We start from the raw sequence: 19,515 nt of genomic DNA on the forward strand, positions 1-19,515 counted from the left end.
CTGCCTCTTTCTGCATTGTATATTATTTGTTTTCTGTTACGTTTGTTTATTTTTCAAATTGTTGAGCATTGGCTCAGCAGGCCGACTCTTATAATACGAAGAGATTCAAGGTTACCTGACGTAACTATTATTCTCACTGTTAGTGTGGGCTTTTTGGTTCATCTTGTGAGCTGAACTGTCTGAGAATGGCTCTGTGCCTGCAGGCATTTGGGGAGACACACAAGCATGGACAGGCACGATACTTTGAGCAAAGGTCAACGCTTCAGAGTAAGGTCTTGCAGACTGAAAGGGAAGGTTGGTAAACAACGTGATGCAAGACTAAGATGGCATAGGATGGAGAAGATGTGCGCCTGGACGAGCATGCATGCAGCTTTCACCGATCTGTCAATACCCCCTACCTCTTTTGTATCTTCAAAAAGGAACACAATCAATTGCACACAGGAGGACAGCAAATAATATTTTCTGAAAGCCATTTAATATCAAAGAAATCCAAAGTGCAGTACATTAAATAGTAGAGTGCGTTGTGCTTGAGGGCTGTCACGGAAAATGGATTATAATAACGTTCTCACAGATGCTTTGAGCTGGTTCTGCTTTGGAAAAATAGGTTGAAAAGGAAACAAATCAACAAACAAAAAAACCTTGTCCCATCACCCAAATTACTCATTCACAGCTGAGCAATTATGTTTAGAAAAGAAAAGGGGAGAATTGCATGTGGAGTCTAAACCATTTCTTAGTACACAAGATTAATCTCCTATCGTTTTACTGAGAATGTAGCTCACCATTTTCCATGCTACAAAATAAATGAAAGGAAAATTGCCCACCATTCAGTTCAAGATGCATAACTGCTGCCTGCACACACAAGCAAAGCAGCTTCTGCGTCTCTAAAGCAATACTTTCCCTTTTTTTACCCCCAGCTTCGCTCTCCCTTCCCTACAGATTTTGAATATCCCTCTTCACTTCTCTCCTCCCCAAATGGGACCATCCAGAGTCCTACACTATCTCCTCGCGCTTAAAATATTCCCTCAATCCCATCCCTCATTTTCTGGCGACTCACTCCATCTTCCTCCTCCCTCCTCATCCTTCCACCTGCCTGTGCAGTCAAACCAGAGGTTGATTGTCTGCACAGGTGGAGGGCAGGGACTCCACACTGGTTTTGTAGATGGGTTTCTTCTGAGACCGGTCATCACTGGCAAGAGAAAGAAAGACAAAGGAGCGTTATTATCAGTATATCGACCTCCCAGTAGGCACTAGAAAAGCATAAGTGAGGAAATTATAGACTAGAGGCGAGCGATGGGGCCACATCATGGCTGTTGATGTGAAAGTCAATTTTTCTCTCTTTGGTTCTCTCTCTCTGTTTTTTTCTAACAACCATGCTTTTATACACCTGGCGGCTCATGCCTAGCCCCACTTTCAAGGATTCAACTTCTCTTCTGTGGCACTACAAAGACACAGACATCATGTATGAAGCAGGCTCTTATGGAAATGATGCCATTTGAAAGGGATCTTATTTATTCAGCCCATATGGAAATAAGCTAATGAGCAATACTGCATTGGGTCATGGTGCACATTAACATACTGTCAGCTATGGGTTTAATAGGACTCCTGCTGCAGTTCTAGTCATTGCCGACACCTTCATATATACTATCACACATTGAAAAGCTGGTCTTATTAGCTTTTCTCAGAGAGAAAGTGGATGGAAACCCACAGGAGATCAAGAAGCGTAAAAGGGATCAAGGACAGGGTGAAGTAGGTCACACCTGCCGAGATAGACTTTAATATTCAATATGGAGAACACCTTTTAAAACACATAAAAGCACACAGGCAAGGGGAAGGTACACACACACACACACACACACACACACACACACACACACACACACACACACACACACACACACACACACACACACACACACACACACACACACACACACACACACACACACACACACACACACACACACACACACACACACACACACACACACACACACACACACACACACACACACACACACACACACACACACACACACACACACACACACACACACACACACACACACACACACACACACACACACACACACACACACACACACACACACACACAGTGAAGTAAACACAAAAATGCACGCGTGCCAAAAACACACACTCCGTAACTGAAATGGCCTTGGTTCTATCCGATGAGACAGAATGAAATATTGCGGCAATAACCATATCCGTAATATAAAGTCAAACTGCGGGAGGAGAGACTGGGGCTGAGTTAGGGAAAATAGGAAGGTGAGTGTGGATAAAGTGCAGTAAAGGAATCAGACAATCACACCGGCCCACACACACACACACACACACACGCACACACATTCAGAGGCACGTTATCCATCAGATTCTGAATATGGCCAACCTCAGCTGGCAGTTGGCTGGCAATGAAGCGACGTCGGCCTGATTAAGCTCGTCTGTCTCTCAGCCTGAAAAATGCCCCATGCGTTTACGCTTTTTCTAACATTGTGTGTTCCAACATCCGGACTACCAAACTATTTAGTATGTCAGGAAAAGATTAAGTACGTTCAAATAAATAGTAAGTCAAATGCATAATGCCATATATACTGGAATGTCCGACAGCATACAACTGTATATTGTTCGGGCAGCTGCAGTTAACTGAAAGTCAAAATAAACAAGGTCACATTATGACTCTACCTTCCTACCGCTGGTATCCACCCTTTCATTGTATTTGGTTTTTTCACCTTCAACACCCAGCGCGCTTTCATGCTGATCTACACACTCCATTGTCCATTTGAGTAATGCATAATAAATGGTGTTTGTTTTAAGAATAACCTAGGGCGGACTCCCTCATTGTGACTTTCCCTGAGCCAGCTTGTCACATTAGGAAAGAGGAACCCACACACACACACACACACACACACACACACACACACACACACACACACACACACACACACACACACACACACACACACACACACACACACACACACACACACACACACACACACACACACACACACACACACACACACACACACACACACACACACACACACACACACACACACACACACACACACACACACACACACACACACACACACACACACACACACACACACAGGTTTCTTACATCGGTCCCTTGCTGGTCTTGGCCTGCTTGGCCCTGCGGCACAGGAACACACTCATGGAGAGCAGGAACACCAAGAGAGCGGCAGCCGCTGCCGAGATCATCAAGATGAGCTGCCCATCACTAGACTCATACCAGCGGGCATCCTCTGTGGGACAGATCAGTCAGACATGAAGGAAAACATGCATCACACAGACTCTGGAATCAGCAACTACAAGCTTCCTTCCTCCAGGCGCAGCTTCTGAAGACAAACTCCTGTTTGTTTGTGGGAGAAAAGAGTTCAGACTGCCTTGCTGCTGTACAAAGCACTGACCTTTAACAAGTCTGCTTCTCAAAATGTAAAACAATATTGTCTGGTTATGCCCTTTCTGTGCTTACATTCACAAATGATATAAAACATTTGTGGACCTTGTGTTCTAAAACCCCCTTCTTTAGAGCACAGGACTAAGTCAAGATTGAAGAATTATGGCTGTGAGGATTTGAGGCAGCAAACACATGCTTTGCTTTCTCACATATACAGCCATTCCGTATGTTAAGAGGATTTCCTGGCAACAGGAATGTTTGCTTTGGTTTGAACAGCTATTGTAGTACAACTTCAAAGCAACAGCAGCGACATGCAACATTTGCATAAGCAAACATTATTCCAGCATATAGAAATGATTAGCTTTTTAATTACTATATGTGCTTCAGAGGAAACACTGGAGACGCAATGTAACGCAGTGACTGATGAGTCAATTGCAGAAGTAATAAGATAGCTCTACTGTAGGAAAAAAAACATGTATTGGCGTAATTGCTTTTTTAGAGGTTGCATAATTTCAACAATTGAAATCACAAGGCTTATGAATCCTAGTGGGCGGCAGAACAGGTTGTACAAAAAAAGCAGTGCATTAACACAGTGCAGTCATCTCACAGGTCACTGATACAGGTGATGAAGACAGATGAAGGGCCATAAATTGGATTAGCAATAATGTTGTAATGAAATTAGCTTTCCACTTGAATACAATATTCCTGTTTGATGATAATTATGCTTGTCAGTCATGCAGATTCACACAAAGAAAACTTCATATACATCCAGCTTCAAACACTCAGACAGCAGGACTTCTTAATAAAAGTCTCTACCAACATTTTATTTTTATAATGTACTGAATGACCATCTATATCTCAGAAAACTCATACATAATAATAATAATAATAATAATAATAATAATAATAATAATAATAATAATAATAATAATAATAATACAGCAGCCTATTGCATGCTCTCAAATGTCATTTCCAAATGGCATAAGTGTTTTTAACTAAGCACTAAGTCTCTCTGCCATGTACTCACTTCTGTTTCAAAAGCTTCAAAAGAAAAAGAAATCAAAAGGTCAGGTCAAGTAATGGCGTCCTTTTATTTAATAACCATCCCCCTGTCCTCTGAAGTATTTATCTATTTTTAAATGTACTGATGTTCTCTGCAATCATCATACCTCTTTTTCATTTTAGAGGTAATTTCCTTCCTTTGTCACCTTTTATCTGTGAGGAGTTCTCGTTAAATGCCTTCCCCTGTCTTTAACACACAGCATCAGACGTCTTGTTCTGTGTTATTATCATTTACGTGTGCAGATAAATGAAACCTCATTCCTACATTACTTCTTCCGCAATAAGGCTTTCACACTTCTGCATTTGTTCTGGATGACGTGAATGCACTCAGACACCTTAACTGTCTGGTTACATTTAAGTGGCTGATTGAAAAGAAACAAGAACACAATGTTTGATTTTGTTTGTGCTATGAGGATGTAGTGACAGTTGAATTTCCAGAGAGTTACAAAGAAAGCCTAAATAGGTATTTTACAAAGAGGAAGCAGAAGCGACCGCTCAAGTCTACAACAGTCAGTATAGAGGACAACGGGGTTTACAGTGTTATCTCACCGGGAAGCACGGCGATGCTGATGGTGCGTTTCTTGCTGAGTGTCTCCACAGAGGGATGCTCGGCTACGCAGGTGTACTGCCCTTCATCGGCCGCTGTCATCTTGCTCAGCGTCAGCGTGGAGGATGGCAGGATCCAGTCGTCACCCTGAGAGACAGATGGAGACATACAAGAGAGCGTGATGAGAGTGAAACAAACAGAAAGGAGGTCAGGAAGTAGAAGAAGAGAAATTGGCTGGATTTTTTGCAGCCCTAAGGGAATCAACAAACTCGTGGAAAATGTTAATTGTGCTGAGCTCAAAAGATTTGAGAATAAATGAAGGTTGTTGGCTAAGAGACAGAGAGACAGAAGGAAAAAGAGAAACTGTCAGACTTGAGGGAGAGAGTAAGAGAAAGAAAAGGGGAATAAAGTGTTATTTTGTCTGATTTTCTATATGAATAAAAAGAGAGGCGAAAAGAGAACAAAATAAAATAGGAAAGGGAGAAACAGAACGATTGAAATGGCAGCGGGGTAAAGAGAGAAAGCAAGACATAAATGCTGTAGCACTGCCCTCAGAGAACAGTCCCCAAAGTCCCAAATGAAGAGTATTTACCTGAGCAGTAATCCAAATGGATGAACACACGTCGACACAAGTCAATAACCCAGATAACACCATCATTGGCAAAGAATAATAATAACCACAGACTGTTAACGCAACACGTAATGAGATGGCGAGGGAGCGGGACGAATTGTTGACACAAAAATAGCAGCACTATTATGAGATAGAGCCCGACAAGGGAGGAAACAAATAATAGGCCAAACACAAGGATTGGAAAACAAACGTACATGGAGGAGGAGGTAAAAAAAAAAAGAAGACATTACACCATGCAAATGATTTGGCTCATGGGAGCTGCAGCTCCTGCCAAGAAAGTGCATTTCAATTTGAATGGATCTGAATTAAGAGGATTTCCCATAAAGGCCAGGTCCGGCCAAAGCAGCATTTTGTATGCAAATCCACTGGCTGCCTAAGCAGTGGCCCGTCCCTGCCTCTGTCCTGCTGTCATTACCGGGGGCCAACGTGCCCACACCAAGGAAGCTGTCTGTCAAAGTAGGCCATCCGGATGCCACTTTCTTCCCCATATCTATTCCTGTCATACGTACAGTAAATAGACACAACAAAATGTAATCTCATGTTATCATCTCCTTGTGTCACACCCACTCTACCAAACCTCTTCTGATTTATGTAAATGATTTACGAATAATTTGACATGTGAATCATTAACGACCGGCCTGCCAGTAATGTGACAGAGCTGTATCTTTAACAAATAAGGAACCAAAACCCTGAAGCACTGCATATGATCAAAGGACACACAGTGTTAGCAGTATAAAATATCCACTGAATTGGATTTGGACTTGTAAGCCCATTTAAAACCTGGATTAACAGTGACCCTTTAACAAGCATATTAACCTTGAGCCGACTTATCAAAAAGAATAACAAAAGGGAAAACTTGGCAATTAAGTCTGCCTGATCCCGAGGTATCTTCACGGTTGCGTAGCTTCATTACTTCCCTGACTTGCTGCTGGCAGCTGTTGTTATGTTGATGACACCTTGAAAAAGCAATACCATTTTCTCACCACAAGGGCACGGTGTATCTCCCGGCTCATCAACTTATTCTTCGTCTACATGCCTATTGTCACTTTGGCATTTTACACGGAGACGTGTTAATTTCCCTCGGGCAAGAGTTCCTTAGCTTAGTGAAGAGCCCAGTTGAATAATTCAATACTGGTTAACCAAACACAAAAAAAAAAATCATTAGAAATCTATCTGCATAATTGTTTTCAGGTTGACTGGCTCTTGTCTAGACCTCATTAAACTATTAATCCTCTGTAAGTGGGCAAGCTGCAATCCCCAGTGAGTGGTGGGCCTAAGCCAACCGGTCACTTAAATACAGGGCACTTCTTGTGAGGAGGGGGTGGGACAGCGACAGCCGAGGAGAAACTAGTGGCCTGACAAACTCACAGAGAGAAACCGTGTTGGAGGAGGAGAGAGTGCTGTGAGGGAAACCAAGAGAGAAATAGGGGCCCAGAAAGACTGGAACAAGACAGCAAAGAAAATAAAGAGGTCACATCGAAAAGTGGAGGGAGGGAGCCGGAGAGAGCATGACAAGCTTCCAAAGGCATAATGAGGACACTGGAGGAAAATTGAGTCTTTCTCACGTCTTTACTCCAGAAGTAGTTGGGTTCCTCTGATGATCCGGCGGAGCACTTCAACACCACTTCGTCCCCGAGTCGCACCTTCAGCTCCGTAGAGACCCCCAGGTAGCTGGTGAACCCGGCCCTTGTCAGTAACAGCTCTCCCATGTCTAAAACCAGCGGGAAATGAGGGGGAACGATCACGCATTAATGTAGCAAGACATTTCCTGTTCGCTGAGGCTTCAAGAGTTCGAGGCGTGACTGAATACACGTTTTCAGTGGCAGCAGATCTTTTAAGAATAAAGAAGTATGAATGCCTCCCGGTGGTACACACTGTCCCAAGCAATCAATAATAATGATAATAGGCTTCATCTTATCGAAGTCTTTAGAGGGGCAGTGTTGTGAATAATGGCTCATCTTCTATCTCAATAGATGGCCCACGTTCCTCCAGTTCATGGCTTCTCTCCCTCTCCGCCCTCTTTTAGTCCTTTAGTCCGTTCTAATCTTTGCCTCTTATTGATTCCCCCCATGAGGCTGAGGAGCCGATCAAACAGTATTACGGTCGATTTGATGGCCACTGAGAAGATAGATGACACTGATAATGTGACTAGCTACGCCATTTCATGCAACTGTGTATCCTGCATTGATAGCTTGAAACTTGAGTCCCACTGGGAGAGTGCTTTCTTTGTTTGCTTGGAGTGCAGAGAGAAAGAAAAAATGAAATGACTGTACTCAACACGTCATGGCAACACGGTGCGTGAACTACTTACAGTTGTTTTGTTGTAAGCCCTCTGCAGCTGCATTGCACAGATATGTCTTGTCTTATTAACTATTAATGTGTTTTTCTATCCCTCACTGTGAAGAAAGCGAAGTCCAGACTGTCTGAAAAAATGTCTTTACCTCCTGCTGGTTGGAAATATGAACGAAAAAATGTGAAGATTTCCGAGTCTCTCTGTTCTGTCTTCTCGTCTGGATTGTTTCCCAATGTACAATCAGATGTTTTTTATGCTTCCTTATCGGTCAGTAGTCAAACATTTCCTTAATGGAAAGAGAAACTCAGTATCTTATTTGCAACTCAAATGTTCACAGTAAGATCTAGAGTTTTCTGTATGTATCAAAATGAGTCATTGTTTCACAGAGTTACAGCAGACAGCTCCTACTCATATCAACCTGCACACTCACAATACACTTTGAAGGTCAGCGGCTCGGAAGATCGCTCCTGCTCAGTCGCATTTTCGGTGTTGGACACACAGCGGTAGGACCCTTCATTGAACCTCCCTGGGTGGGGGAGGGTCAGGGTGAGACGGTCAGACTTCACGAAGGGCTTCGGATTGTAGCACCAAAAGCGCTCACGAACTGGAAGCCACTTCTGCATGTACTGTTAGGGGAAAGACAAAATGTGTTATGTTCAATTCTCACATTTGTTGAACTAAACATCAGCCAGTTGCACCATGATGTGACATTTACATAAAGCAGTAGATAGTCCATATATTGGCAGCCAATTCAAATGAGTTTAGGTTATAAATGTCATCATGTGACTAGGGCTGCTCAATTAAATCGTATTTTAAATCGCAATTACGATTTTGGCTTGCAATGATTACGAAAACAACGTAATCGAAATAAAATGATTTTTCAGTTGAATTATACTTAAAGTTCAGGGTAATCAACTGTTAAAAACATATTGTTACATTTTTTTTCAATACATGGATGTTTTCAAAGCAAATGGATATTCGTTTTTAATAATCGTGATATCAATTGTTGACCCAAATAATCGAGATTATGATTTTTTCCATAATCGAGCAGCCCTACATGTGACAATGTTAAGAGGGTTTTTATATGAGCAGTATCCGCCTTTAAGTTAAAAATAACAACATAATAAAACACTCCAAGAGGTATTACAATTTTCAGCAATAGAACACTGTTTGCCATTTATTTCCTGCAGCGTTGTAGGCAAACAGTAACGAGATAAGTCATCTGAGTTTTTGAAACTTGTTTCCTCTCCCTCCCACCAACCCATTTGTTTCCGTGGCTCACCTCAGCAAATTTCTCAAAGTGGACCTGGCTGATGTTGGCTTCGGAGTCAGAGTAGAGACACTCCAGGGTGACGCTCTCTCCCTCCAGGACCGGCTGGGTCGGCCCTTTAATGAGCAAAGTGGCTGCGTGTGGACAGAGATTACACATGCTGGTTATTGATCACAACATAAATGGGCAGGGGGCTCACTGGGGATCGGCCTGGGGGATCTAGCTGCTGTTCTGGGCAATACTTTCTAAACAACCGCTGCCTTTTGCTGACATTTTGTTTCCTGCTCCTGTGGGAACACTGCCAATACTCTCAAAGTCCCCAAGGGCACATGACCAACAACAGGTTATTCCACTTCCTTCGCTGAACTTCTGACAGTCATCTATTTGTTGTTCACACACGATAACTATTGCCTACCCCAGACATAGTTTGCATTCTTTTGTACAGTTAAGCAATGAGTTTAAACTGAACATATATTTGTATTCAATAGGATAAGTGTAAATACATACACATCTATATATACAACATTGTTTTTCTTGCCAGTCCCTTGATGATACAACAAACACTTCTTGCTTCAGTCTGTGTTGCCACAAGGGGAAACCCATCAGCGTGACAGAAGAGAAAATAAAGCGTTTCCTCTTGAGGACATACGCACTACGAAACAGACAAGCAAGCAAGCAAGCAAGCAGTGAAACAGGCAGGAACACACACATACACACAAACACACACAATAATCCAACAACAAATGTATGAATATGGAAGTTAAAAACCCCAGAACAAGACTTGAGGATTAAATAGATTTTTCCAAAGCAGCAAAACAATTAAATGTTTTTACTAGATTGTAAAACATTACATGAGGAAATAAAACAGATTTACCATAGCTGCCATGGATCAGGACAACCACTGCAGAAACAAGAAGAACATTCATGATTGTTCAAAATATGTTCTCAATACTGTGGCGAAATGTTGCGCGCTCTTGTGAAGCCTCTTATCTGAAATGAAACTTGCACAGTATTTATGTATGCCGAGGTGTAGGAGTGGCTTGTATTTTGAGGAAGTAGCTTCAAAGTAGTCCGATATTGTGAAAGTATTAAACAAAACAACCATGCGAATCAAAATAGTTCATTTTCTTTTTAATGTCTCTGGTCATGACATATAATATGAGGTGAATAGACGCCTGAAATTGTTTATGTGAAGTGTAAATGAAGGAAGTGCTCCAGTGATAATTAAATTCAGTCCCAGTGCGTCACCAATCTCTGGGCAGAGTCAGACCCTTCACGTTTGCTGTCTGAGCTTGTTGTTGAGGTCAGTATGTTTTACAACTAAGTTCAACAGGTTTCGAGAGATGTCTTAACATGTAAAAGCAGAGTTTCGTAATTTCCCTGGCGTGATATACATAACACCGAGCCAGCAAGCATTTTACGCTTCACTCGCTTCGACCATTGAGATGAGCGGGAATGAAATCGAAAGAGATTCAGTCCATCAAATACAGAGCATCACGAGCGTTTGCTGAACGCACACTTAGTGTGACTAACTGAGTCACACATCATTGAAATCCCAGTTTTTTCACTTTCAGTTAGATCCAGGTCTGTTCGATTGTCTTCATAAATCATGGATAGCTTATTAAATAAATAGGCATACACTATATGTTCTCCCACTGATATTCTATTACTACAATAATATAGTGCTCCTTCAACAAGCGAAACATTGTGTCACAAATACATGTCGGTCAGAGCAAGCAAACGACAGTGTTCCCTTTTCTCATAACTCTGAAGTTTTCCCCCTATGCACCTATCTACACAAATCAAAAGTGTACACCAGCCTTAATAATATTTAAGATAAAAGTATATATATAGGCCTTTGTGTTCACAATCAAATAAACCTTTAAAACATCTTAAAATTAGCACACATGCGACACAAACAATGCATACAATAATTAGGGGTGTATACCCTCCATGTAAACAGTAACAATTACCTGCAAAGCAGGGGCCTGTAAATTTGGAGAAGTTGTTCTTAGACTGTATTATATCCTTATGCCCGTCACTGCAAAGGATATGTACTACTTCCTATAACTTCATTAGAGATTAAACCACATAAACCTTGAACAAATCTAACAAAGTGCTCTGTAGGTGGTTGTTTTAAAACAATATGTAGGTGGTATGTCTAAATCAGCATGATTCACAATAAGGGCGTAATGCGAATATTATAATAAATGCTTGAAGTTGAAGATGTTTTGTTTCATTGTTATAACTTATCCAACAAAAACCTATTATTTCTTTACTACTTTAAATGTTTTTTGTTCTATGAATGCATTTTTTATTATTTGAAATATTGCCATTATTCTATGGCATTATTTTTACACATTTGTTTAAGTATTATACTTGTTATTAATGGGATATATCTCTTCGTATTGAATTCAAAATGCTGTAATTGTATTTCCTTATCATCAATTGGTTTAATAATGGTGTAGTTCCTAAAGGTATCCAGTAGGTGGCAGAGTAGAAGCTTCATGTTTTCACCGGAAATAGATATAAACAAAGCGGAAGTAGTGAACGAGATAACCTCGATCATTTTTCTAGCTGTGCCGAGGCAATTTGAGGGACTCTTTTTGTATCAAACTCAACTATATTCCCCGCAACGACCCCAAAACATGGACAGATAGTGTTTGTTTTACTGGGTAAGTTGTCAACTTAACGGCTAATTCTAGGAGGTATGGTGCAGAAAGCCGCGGCGCTAAGATTAGCTGCTAATGTTAGCCTGTAATGCTACATTCAAAGCTGCTATTGTTTTTAGCACATTACGGTGTGTTAGCGTCGGTATTTAACCTTTTCCTTTCTTTATACAACATACACAGCCGATTGGAGCTGACATAATTGATCCCATTGTCATTTTTCTATATCTGTTACAATTGAGATCAAACGGCATAGTTTTACGGCTAAGTTTTCTGACTGAACTCATCTCTTTCGACTCCACTTCGAGCGATAGAATTACTAACAAAGCACTTATATACTAATAAAGGACTGGCTTATCTAAAGCCAGTTGAGTAGCACTTGAAATGTTTTGGCTCTATGAAACCTGATGTACTTATAGGATTCTGTTTTCTTCAAGTTTGTATCTTCTTGGTCGAATGCACTTATTTTAAGTCGCTTTGGATAAAAGCGTCAGCTAAATGTAATGTGCCTTGTAGCTATGTGTAATGTTAATTACCTATTTTAGGTTTTACAAAGTACTCTACAAAGAGAATAACATAAAAACATCAGCACAGTAATGCAATACAATGTAGAGAACAAACGGATAATGATATAACAAAACGTAACTACAATGAAAAATAAAAGTTACATCAAGAAATAGAGCATAATGGATATAACAATAGGAACAACTAAAGGCAAGGCATGCATTAATATATGTTTTTTTCCGTGAAGGGTTTGCAAGCAGTTTTAAGCATGTTAACGTATTGTTTCTGTAATCCTAACTTGGCTCTTTTCCCCAGATTTACGGAGGTGGTCCCTGTAAACGAGAATCTATCACTCCTGTGCCCACCTTGGATTGTCACTCGGGACTCTGACACACAACAGTTCTGCTTCTTGTGAAACTCCAGAGACCCTTCGCTTTACCTGTGGCCACCAACATGGCTAACAGCACCGCAGCAGCAGTGAAGGTTGGGACCCCTGGCCCTGCTGGCAGGACCAGTCCAGAGGGATCTCAGGTCAGTCAGCCTATTTATTTAATGATGGGGTCCCTGTTATCACCTTTTTATCTAGAGCCCTCGTTACACTACTTAGCAAGGACTCAACATCAGAACATCTGTACTCTTTTGTAACATGAATAAGTCTGCTTTGCCTCCAGGTGCTCAGTAAGAAGAAGCTGCAGGACCTGGTGAGAGAGATCGATCCCAATGAGCAGCTGGACGAGGATGTTGAGGAGGTTAGTCATCTTTTTTAATTATGTTAGGTAGTGAAGTTTAAAGTGTGACATGAATACTACTTGCATCTTGCAGGTCCTTGTTGCTCTATAGCTTTCCTAACTGACTGCCACATCCATCATTTGGAAATGTTATTCTATGGAAAGCCTGGCTGCATGAAAAATGAGGGATCTGTCCAGCCGTCAGGGAAAGTTACTTTCCTTTACTGAGCCCGATGGATGGTTTTCAAAATGTCTGTCTCTTCTCAGATGCTGCTACAAATTGCAGATGACTTTATAGAGAGCGTTGTGACAGCGGCCTGTCAGCTGGCTCGCCATCGCAAGTCCAACACCTTGGAGGTGAAGGATGTTCAATTACATCTGGGTAAGTTGGCTTTAAATGCAGTGTTTAAACGTTTCTTTGCACAACTAATGTTTTCAGGCATACATGGCAGCCCTGTAATCTGTTGTGGATAATTGCTTTACTAAATGATTGTCTTAATATGCCCTATATAAAATGGATGTTTCATTATTTCATTTTTAACCTAACATTAATTTAATGTTCAAGCCGTAACAGGGCTCGACATTATAAATGGCCCTCTGGTCCGGAGGCACTATTTAGACACTCCTTTAAAAAAAAAAAAAAGAAATGAAGCTGTTTGCTGAACGGATGATTCAAATTTTGTAATAATATAGTTTGTGCATAAATTACTATTGCAACAAATGTGTTCATTTTCTTCATTATTAGTTGATTTTTTTGGACGAATGCTCCGGGCCAGTGGTTACAATGGGGGGGCCAGTGGTTACAATGGGGGGGGGGCCAGTGGAATTGTACCCGTAATGTCTAACCCTGCATAATCATATCCACACTCAAAATATTACTTAGTTTCTCACATTGGTGTTTCTGAAGAGACATTTTCTTTTAGAATTTGACAAAAAGATGGCCTCTTCAAAGGAGGCATTCAAGGATTTATGCTGTAGAGAAAATACAAACATATTTGAAAGCGTTATGTCAAATTGAAAAGCTGCGTTCTACCCTTGAGCGAAGGTAATTTGTGCTCATCTCCCTGACAATGAATTTCCCAGGAAGCTCTTGTGAGTGTTTGCAGACAGCTTTCGGGGTAACATGGCAACCAAATCACTGACTGATAAAATGTGAGCTCTGCTTTGCCATGACAGTAAGGGTAGTCAAGGCAGTTGTGGATGTTGAAATGATTTTGTGTCGTGCTGACATTTAGCATTTCTTTTCTCAGAGCGCCAGTGGAACATGTGGATTCCTGGTTACGGCTCCGATGAGATCCGGCCGTTCAAGAAGGCTTGCACCACAGAGGCTCACAAACAGGTGAGCGACCCACCGCTTTGTTTCTGTTGGTCACAGTTAAATATTCAGATCCATATATTTTTTGGATCAATCTCGTACATGTCATTAGTTTTTATTCGTATTGAAATGAACAAGCCTAACCGGTTTCTTTTTTCTTCATTTCAGAGAATGGCGCTGATCCGCAAGACAACCAAAAAGTAGCAAGACTGTTCTCTGATATGTTGTACCCACTCTGTGTATTGTCTTTTTTTTTCCCTTTTCAGTTGGGATGTTTTTTGACTTTTAAGGAAGAAAAGGATGGTTTGGGTGAAGTTTCGTTTTTCATTTGATATTAGATAGTGTTTCATTGTCATGTCTCTCTAACTTTTTGATTACTGTGCCACATACATCACATAAAAATGTAATTATTGTCTCGGATTCTGTTTTTGTTGCCATTAAGCTAAGCCTGGCAGAGCTCTATTCATTGCAATTTTTTCAATAAACATTTACTGGAATACTTATTTTCGATGAGGTGGTTCTGGTTTACCTTTTTAATATTCTAAAGCGATTTAGTGTTCTCATGCCAAAATGTTTTATTTTAACAGGATATTTGATAACATCCTATTGCATATGATGGCTACTGATGGTAGGTTTTATTACATTGACACTTTTTGCCACCATCCCTGCAAGTTTTATTTTTACCTTTGTCTATTTCAGCAAAACAATTATAGAAGAAATGGTACTTTTCACAAAATATAAATACATAAACAAAGGATCTGGTATCAAGAGACATTTTGTATTTGTAACATTTGACATGAGTGAGTCGTACATACAGTGTTGCATTTAGTCAAATACATGTTTCCCTTTGTAACTAATAGGATCATTTCACATGTGGTATATTTGCATTGAGCCAAGAACGCATCCCTGTACAAATACACAACAGTTCACCTGTCAGTAAATCTCTGGGTTTCTTTTAGTAGCGAAACACAGGAGGCTGTTTAATCTGCCAGACGGACAGTAATTGCTATGGAAACCTCTCACAACATAAAACAATATCCAAATGCACCCTAGAGTTGTATAAATTAATTATTTTTGAACAAAAGGACGCCCAAAACAAGTGCTCGCTCTCAACATGCTGTGATGCAACAAAGCCGTTTCTAGAAAACACCGCTCCGGCCCAAAGCATTGCAGCACAATTCACAGAGTCATAGGGGGATGTTTATAATCTCCACCAAGGCACCCGAAATAACAGCTGCCAATCACCGACAGACCCAGCATCATAGACAAGAATCACAGATGAAGGTGCGGAAAGGGGTTCTAAAGAAGGAAAAGCAGTGTCATTGTACGGTCTCACAAGCAAAAATAAAACAAATTATGCCAATTTGTAACCGCAGCACACATTCTGACCACTCAAGTAAGGACACCAAGGTTGGCAACCTACTGTCCAAACATCGATAGAAGAGAAGATGTGATCGTATCCCACTCGTATACAATGAATGCCATTGTGATGCACTCTCATCTGGCACCGGTGGTGGATCAATATGTCCTCATTACAACTCCTGCCCTTCTGGACTCAGGTAAGCAAAGACCTCATCAGTCCATGTTAGGCTGATCAGCTGTTGGCCTAGCATCTCACCAACGAGATCTGAACCGCTCTGTCAAGTTTTAAAAGTCCTATAAAAGGAAGGAACTACAGATTTTGCAATTAAAAAAGAGTTTACAGCTGTGCTAGCAACATGTGACTATTGCTAACATCAGCGTGTTAGCATGCTGCTGATTAGCAGGTAATATATCACGTTGTCACCATGTTACCCCCGAACATGTCAATAGCAACAGCCAAAAAGTACAGCTGTGGAAAATAGGCATGATTTTAGTTGTCATAAACCCAAGTGTTGGGCAAAATGTAACATTTGAACTGAAGATTGCGCTAGAAAAGAAGTAAAAGGACCTGAGCACCTGTAGTAAATATTCCATCAATATATTCTTCCGACATTTCACCAAAAAACAAACATGGCAACCTGCCGCTGGTTTTAAATACAAAAAAAGGGTAGGCTACCACTTTACAATAAGACTAGCCTTATAAAGGGTTTACGAATAGTTCCAAATTCATTTATTAATTAGGTTTTGAACACTTTATTAATCATTATTAATAAGCTTTTATAAGACATGAGATAAACAGGGCGACTGTGACCGGCTTCCAAATAGTGAGCCCGCATTTATCTGTACTGCTAAGCCTTATATTGGCTACTTAGCTTACTTCGTCTCCTTCCTCAGCCAGCATCCTTGGTATCTGTTGCTCACGGAGTTGATTCTCGCTGAGTAGCCAATATAAGGCTTAGTCATCTTGCCAAATAGTGAGCCTGTGTTGACGTATGAAAACTATGGTTTATAAATGGTTCTTAATAAAGTGTTTAAACCCTAATTCATAACCTAATTATAAACCCTTTATGAATCCTTTATAAGGGTGGTCTTATTGTAAAGTGGTACCAAAACAAGTCAGGGAATCACCAAAGTCAGTGGGGAAAAATCCTCTTGGGAAAATGAATGCTGGACAAAATGAAGTGGCAAGTCATCTAATAGTACGTTTATCTGTTTGACCAAACAACTGATCAACATTGCCGTCATGGCCCAAAGATGAAAGTCAAAACATTGTACTTTAGTGGTTTTCATGATGGTCCCGTTATTACATTAGACCTCCTGGGGGCTGCTTTTAGTTCTATTGTAACATTAGTGTGTTGTGGAGACCACCGCCAGTCCACGGTTTAATCACAACACTTCTTCTTCTTCTTGGTGGTGGGGCTGGGTCGTGTCAGGCTGGCTCTCTGTAACTGAAGCGCATGAGGTGAGGCACACTTGACTCCATCCCAGCCGTCCTGCAGCTCCACCTCTCCGCTCAGCAGACCCTGGTAGACCCTCCGAGCGAGCAGCTCGAAGGCCTCCCTCACATTCTGACCCGTCTTGGCAGAAGCCTCGATGTACGGCATCCCTAGCTGCCCGGCCAGTTTCTCAGCCTGCTCCTGACTCACCACCCTCCCCCCCTGAGCATCTTGGTCGCTCTTCTGTCCCACCAGGACAAACAGAACCTTATGCGGCTGCACTCGCTCGCACACCTCATCGTGCCACTCCTTAATGTGGTCAAAGGAGGCTTGGTTGGTCATGTCAAACACCAGCAGGCCTCCGACTGAGTTGCGGTAATAAGAACGGGTGACAGACCTGAGGACAGAGGAGAGACACGGGGTTCAATCATGAGGAAAGAGAGAGGAGGTTTGAATGTCAACACATGAAAACCTCACTGGGTGGTGCAGAGGTCAGACCGGGCTGACTAACTTCCTGTTAGAGTGATCAAATAATCAGCTGATGCTCTTCACTGTCTGAGTTGAGCTTCTTCTTTTTTTTTTAAAGATAAGCAGATTGATTAAAGAGTCAAGAAATGAATAACCACTGTGTGTCTCTCAGTCTAATCAGGAAACTGTCAAGAGGCATGCAGTTCCCCCGTGAGTCACTGAATGTTTAACCAAAATCATAGGCCTGGTTAAACGGCCCTCTTTGGAGCCCGTTGCTAAAAAAACAAACTTTATTCATTACTTATTTAGGAAAACTATCCTGATTGGGCTGACTTTTTAGCTGAGTCATGCGGGATAAGCTGGCTACAGATACGAGGCAGAGAGGAGGTAAACACAAACAGGCAGTCTGCAATTTGTCACGGTTCGTTCAACTGGAGAACTGATTTAATGAATTTGTGAAATATTTGACTGTTTGTTTTGTTTTTTCTTTAAAATATGCTGAGCATGAAGAATAACGCCCTTTGAAAGATCGGCCTCTTCAACTTTAAGCATTACACATACAGCACCGCATCTCTGCACACACTGATCTTGTGAGTTTGACAGGGTGGATACACACAGTGGCAAACACTAATGAACACCTCCTGTGTGAATGGAATAACCAGTGCTAGTTTATTTGGATAGTATATTTGCATGCAGAGGAGTCATATTGGGATATTTATATTCTACTACTATCTTATACAAAGAAGTCTGGTGCGTCCTCACCTGAACCGTTCCTGCCCGGCTGTGTCCCAGAACTGCAGCTTGACGCGGACGCCCGGCTCCACCTCCAGGAAGTGAACGTAGAAGTCTACACCCACCGTCTGGTTGATGGACTCCATGAACATGTCTTCTGTGTAGCGCTTCAGCAGGGAGGACTTGCCCACTGTGGAGTCCCCCAGCATGATGATCCTGAACTGGTACTGCCACAACGTTAGATCCATGGTTGCTGGTTGTGGGGTAAACAAGGTATGACAGTGAATACAGCTTGTAGGGAGTCAGGTGTGTATACAAGTTGGGTTCAAAAGAAGATGGACACCAAAGGAATTATGAAAGAGGTTGCAAGTGAGGTCAGGAATAGCTGAGGTTTATATTGAAGACTATAGATGGTACCTTAAGGGTTGTACAAGATACTTAAAGAAGACATATTACCTGTAAGAGACTAGAAATCCAGCTTCCCACCAGTTGGTTCCTTATCTTTGACGCTCCAAATGTTGAGAACAACCACAGCAGCCACTCCTTGTAAATCTCGCAATCAGCAATCTGTTGACAGTCATCTCAAACTCCTATACAGGTGAGGGCTGCAGCACAAGTCTCTCAGTCTCTGCCCCATGGTGGTTCATCTAAAGCTCTTCAAAAAGCAGGTTTGTGGAAAAGTCTGTCCCACAAAAGTAGATCCTAGTACAGCTGTGGTTGGCATCCGAGTGGCTGATCCTGACTGATACTGTAAGCATGTGCATGGGTGTGCTGCGAAGGGGAGTGAACTTTTAAAGTTTCCCTGTTTATACTTGACAAAAGGCGGGTTAGAAAAAGGATACGGGGAGGGCTGTTGTGGAATGGGAGGGCCAGATGTGGGAGTAAAAGGGGAGGCGGGGTTATAAAGGAAGTAGTGTTGCATTTGATACCATATCAAGACAAAACTTCATGTTTCCTGCTGGTTTGTATCTGAGTGACATCATTGACAGTGGGGGATGTGGGCAACTGTCTGCCCACAGGATTTGCAGCAGTTCTCATCACTTTATGGTATTGTCAGGA

General features: G+C 41.6%; 3 protein-coding genes across 4 annotated transcripts; 1 reads left to right on the plus strand and 2 right to left on the minus strand.

Annotated features, from left to right (window-relative positions):
- Positions 1-453: 453 nt before the first annotated feature.
- On the minus strand, positions 454-10,276 carry LOC307013575 (CD166 antigen). The gene is made up of 7 exons (XM_079640987.1): positions 10,117-10,276; positions 9,255-9,376; positions 8,403-8,598; positions 7,245-7,390; positions 5,051-5,195; positions 3,140-3,284; positions 454-1,186 (listed from the first exon to the last, which is right to left on the minus strand). The coding sequence occupies exons 1-7, from the start codon at positions 10,166-10,168 to the stop codon at positions 1,099-1,101; spliced, it is 894 nt and encodes a 297-aa protein (XP_079497113.1). The 5' UTR covers positions 10,169-10,276; the 3' UTR covers positions 454-1,098.
- A 1,480-nt stretch (positions 10,277-11,756) lies between these two features.
- Positions 11,757-14,961, plus strand: taf12 (TAF12 RNA polymerase II, TATA box binding protein (TBP)-associated factor). The gene is made up of 6 exons (XM_079641389.1): positions 11,757-11,917; positions 12,731-12,946; positions 13,087-13,164; positions 13,411-13,525; positions 14,394-14,482; positions 14,627-14,961. The coding sequence occupies exons 2-6, from the start codon at positions 12,869-12,871 to the stop codon at positions 14,660-14,662; spliced, it is 396 nt and encodes a 131-aa protein (XP_079497515.1). The 5' UTR covers positions 11,757-11,917; positions 12,731-12,868; the 3' UTR covers positions 14,663-14,961.
- A 254-nt stretch (positions 14,962-15,215) lies between these two features.
- On the minus strand, positions 15,216-19,267 carry rab42b (RAB42, member RAS oncogene family). Of its 2 annotated transcripts, XR_013801088.1 has the most exons (4): positions 18,913-19,267; positions 18,487-18,709; positions 15,882-17,653; positions 15,216-15,757 (listed from the first exon to the last, which is right to left on the minus strand). XR_013801088.1 is itself a non-coding variant. In XM_079641388.1 (3 exons), exons 2-3 carry the CDS (start codon positions 18,702-18,704, stop codon positions 17,203-17,205), a joined length of 669 nt encoding a protein of 222 aa, XP_079497514.1. In that variant the 5' UTR covers positions 18,705-18,709; positions 18,913-19,267; the 3' UTR covers positions 15,216-17,202. The 2 variants fall into 2 exon arrangements, 1 of the variants encoding a protein (XP_079497514.1); XM_079641388.1 differs by having other exon boundaries at positions 15,216-17,653.
- Between the last annotated feature and the right edge of the window lie 248 nt (positions 19,268-19,515).

This window comes from Notothenia rossii (assembly GCF_949606895.1).
Source record: "Notothenia rossii genome assembly, chromosome: 7".
Classification (NCBI taxonomy): domain Eukaryota; kingdom Metazoa; phylum Chordata; class Actinopteri; order Perciformes; family Nototheniidae; genus Notothenia; species Notothenia rossii.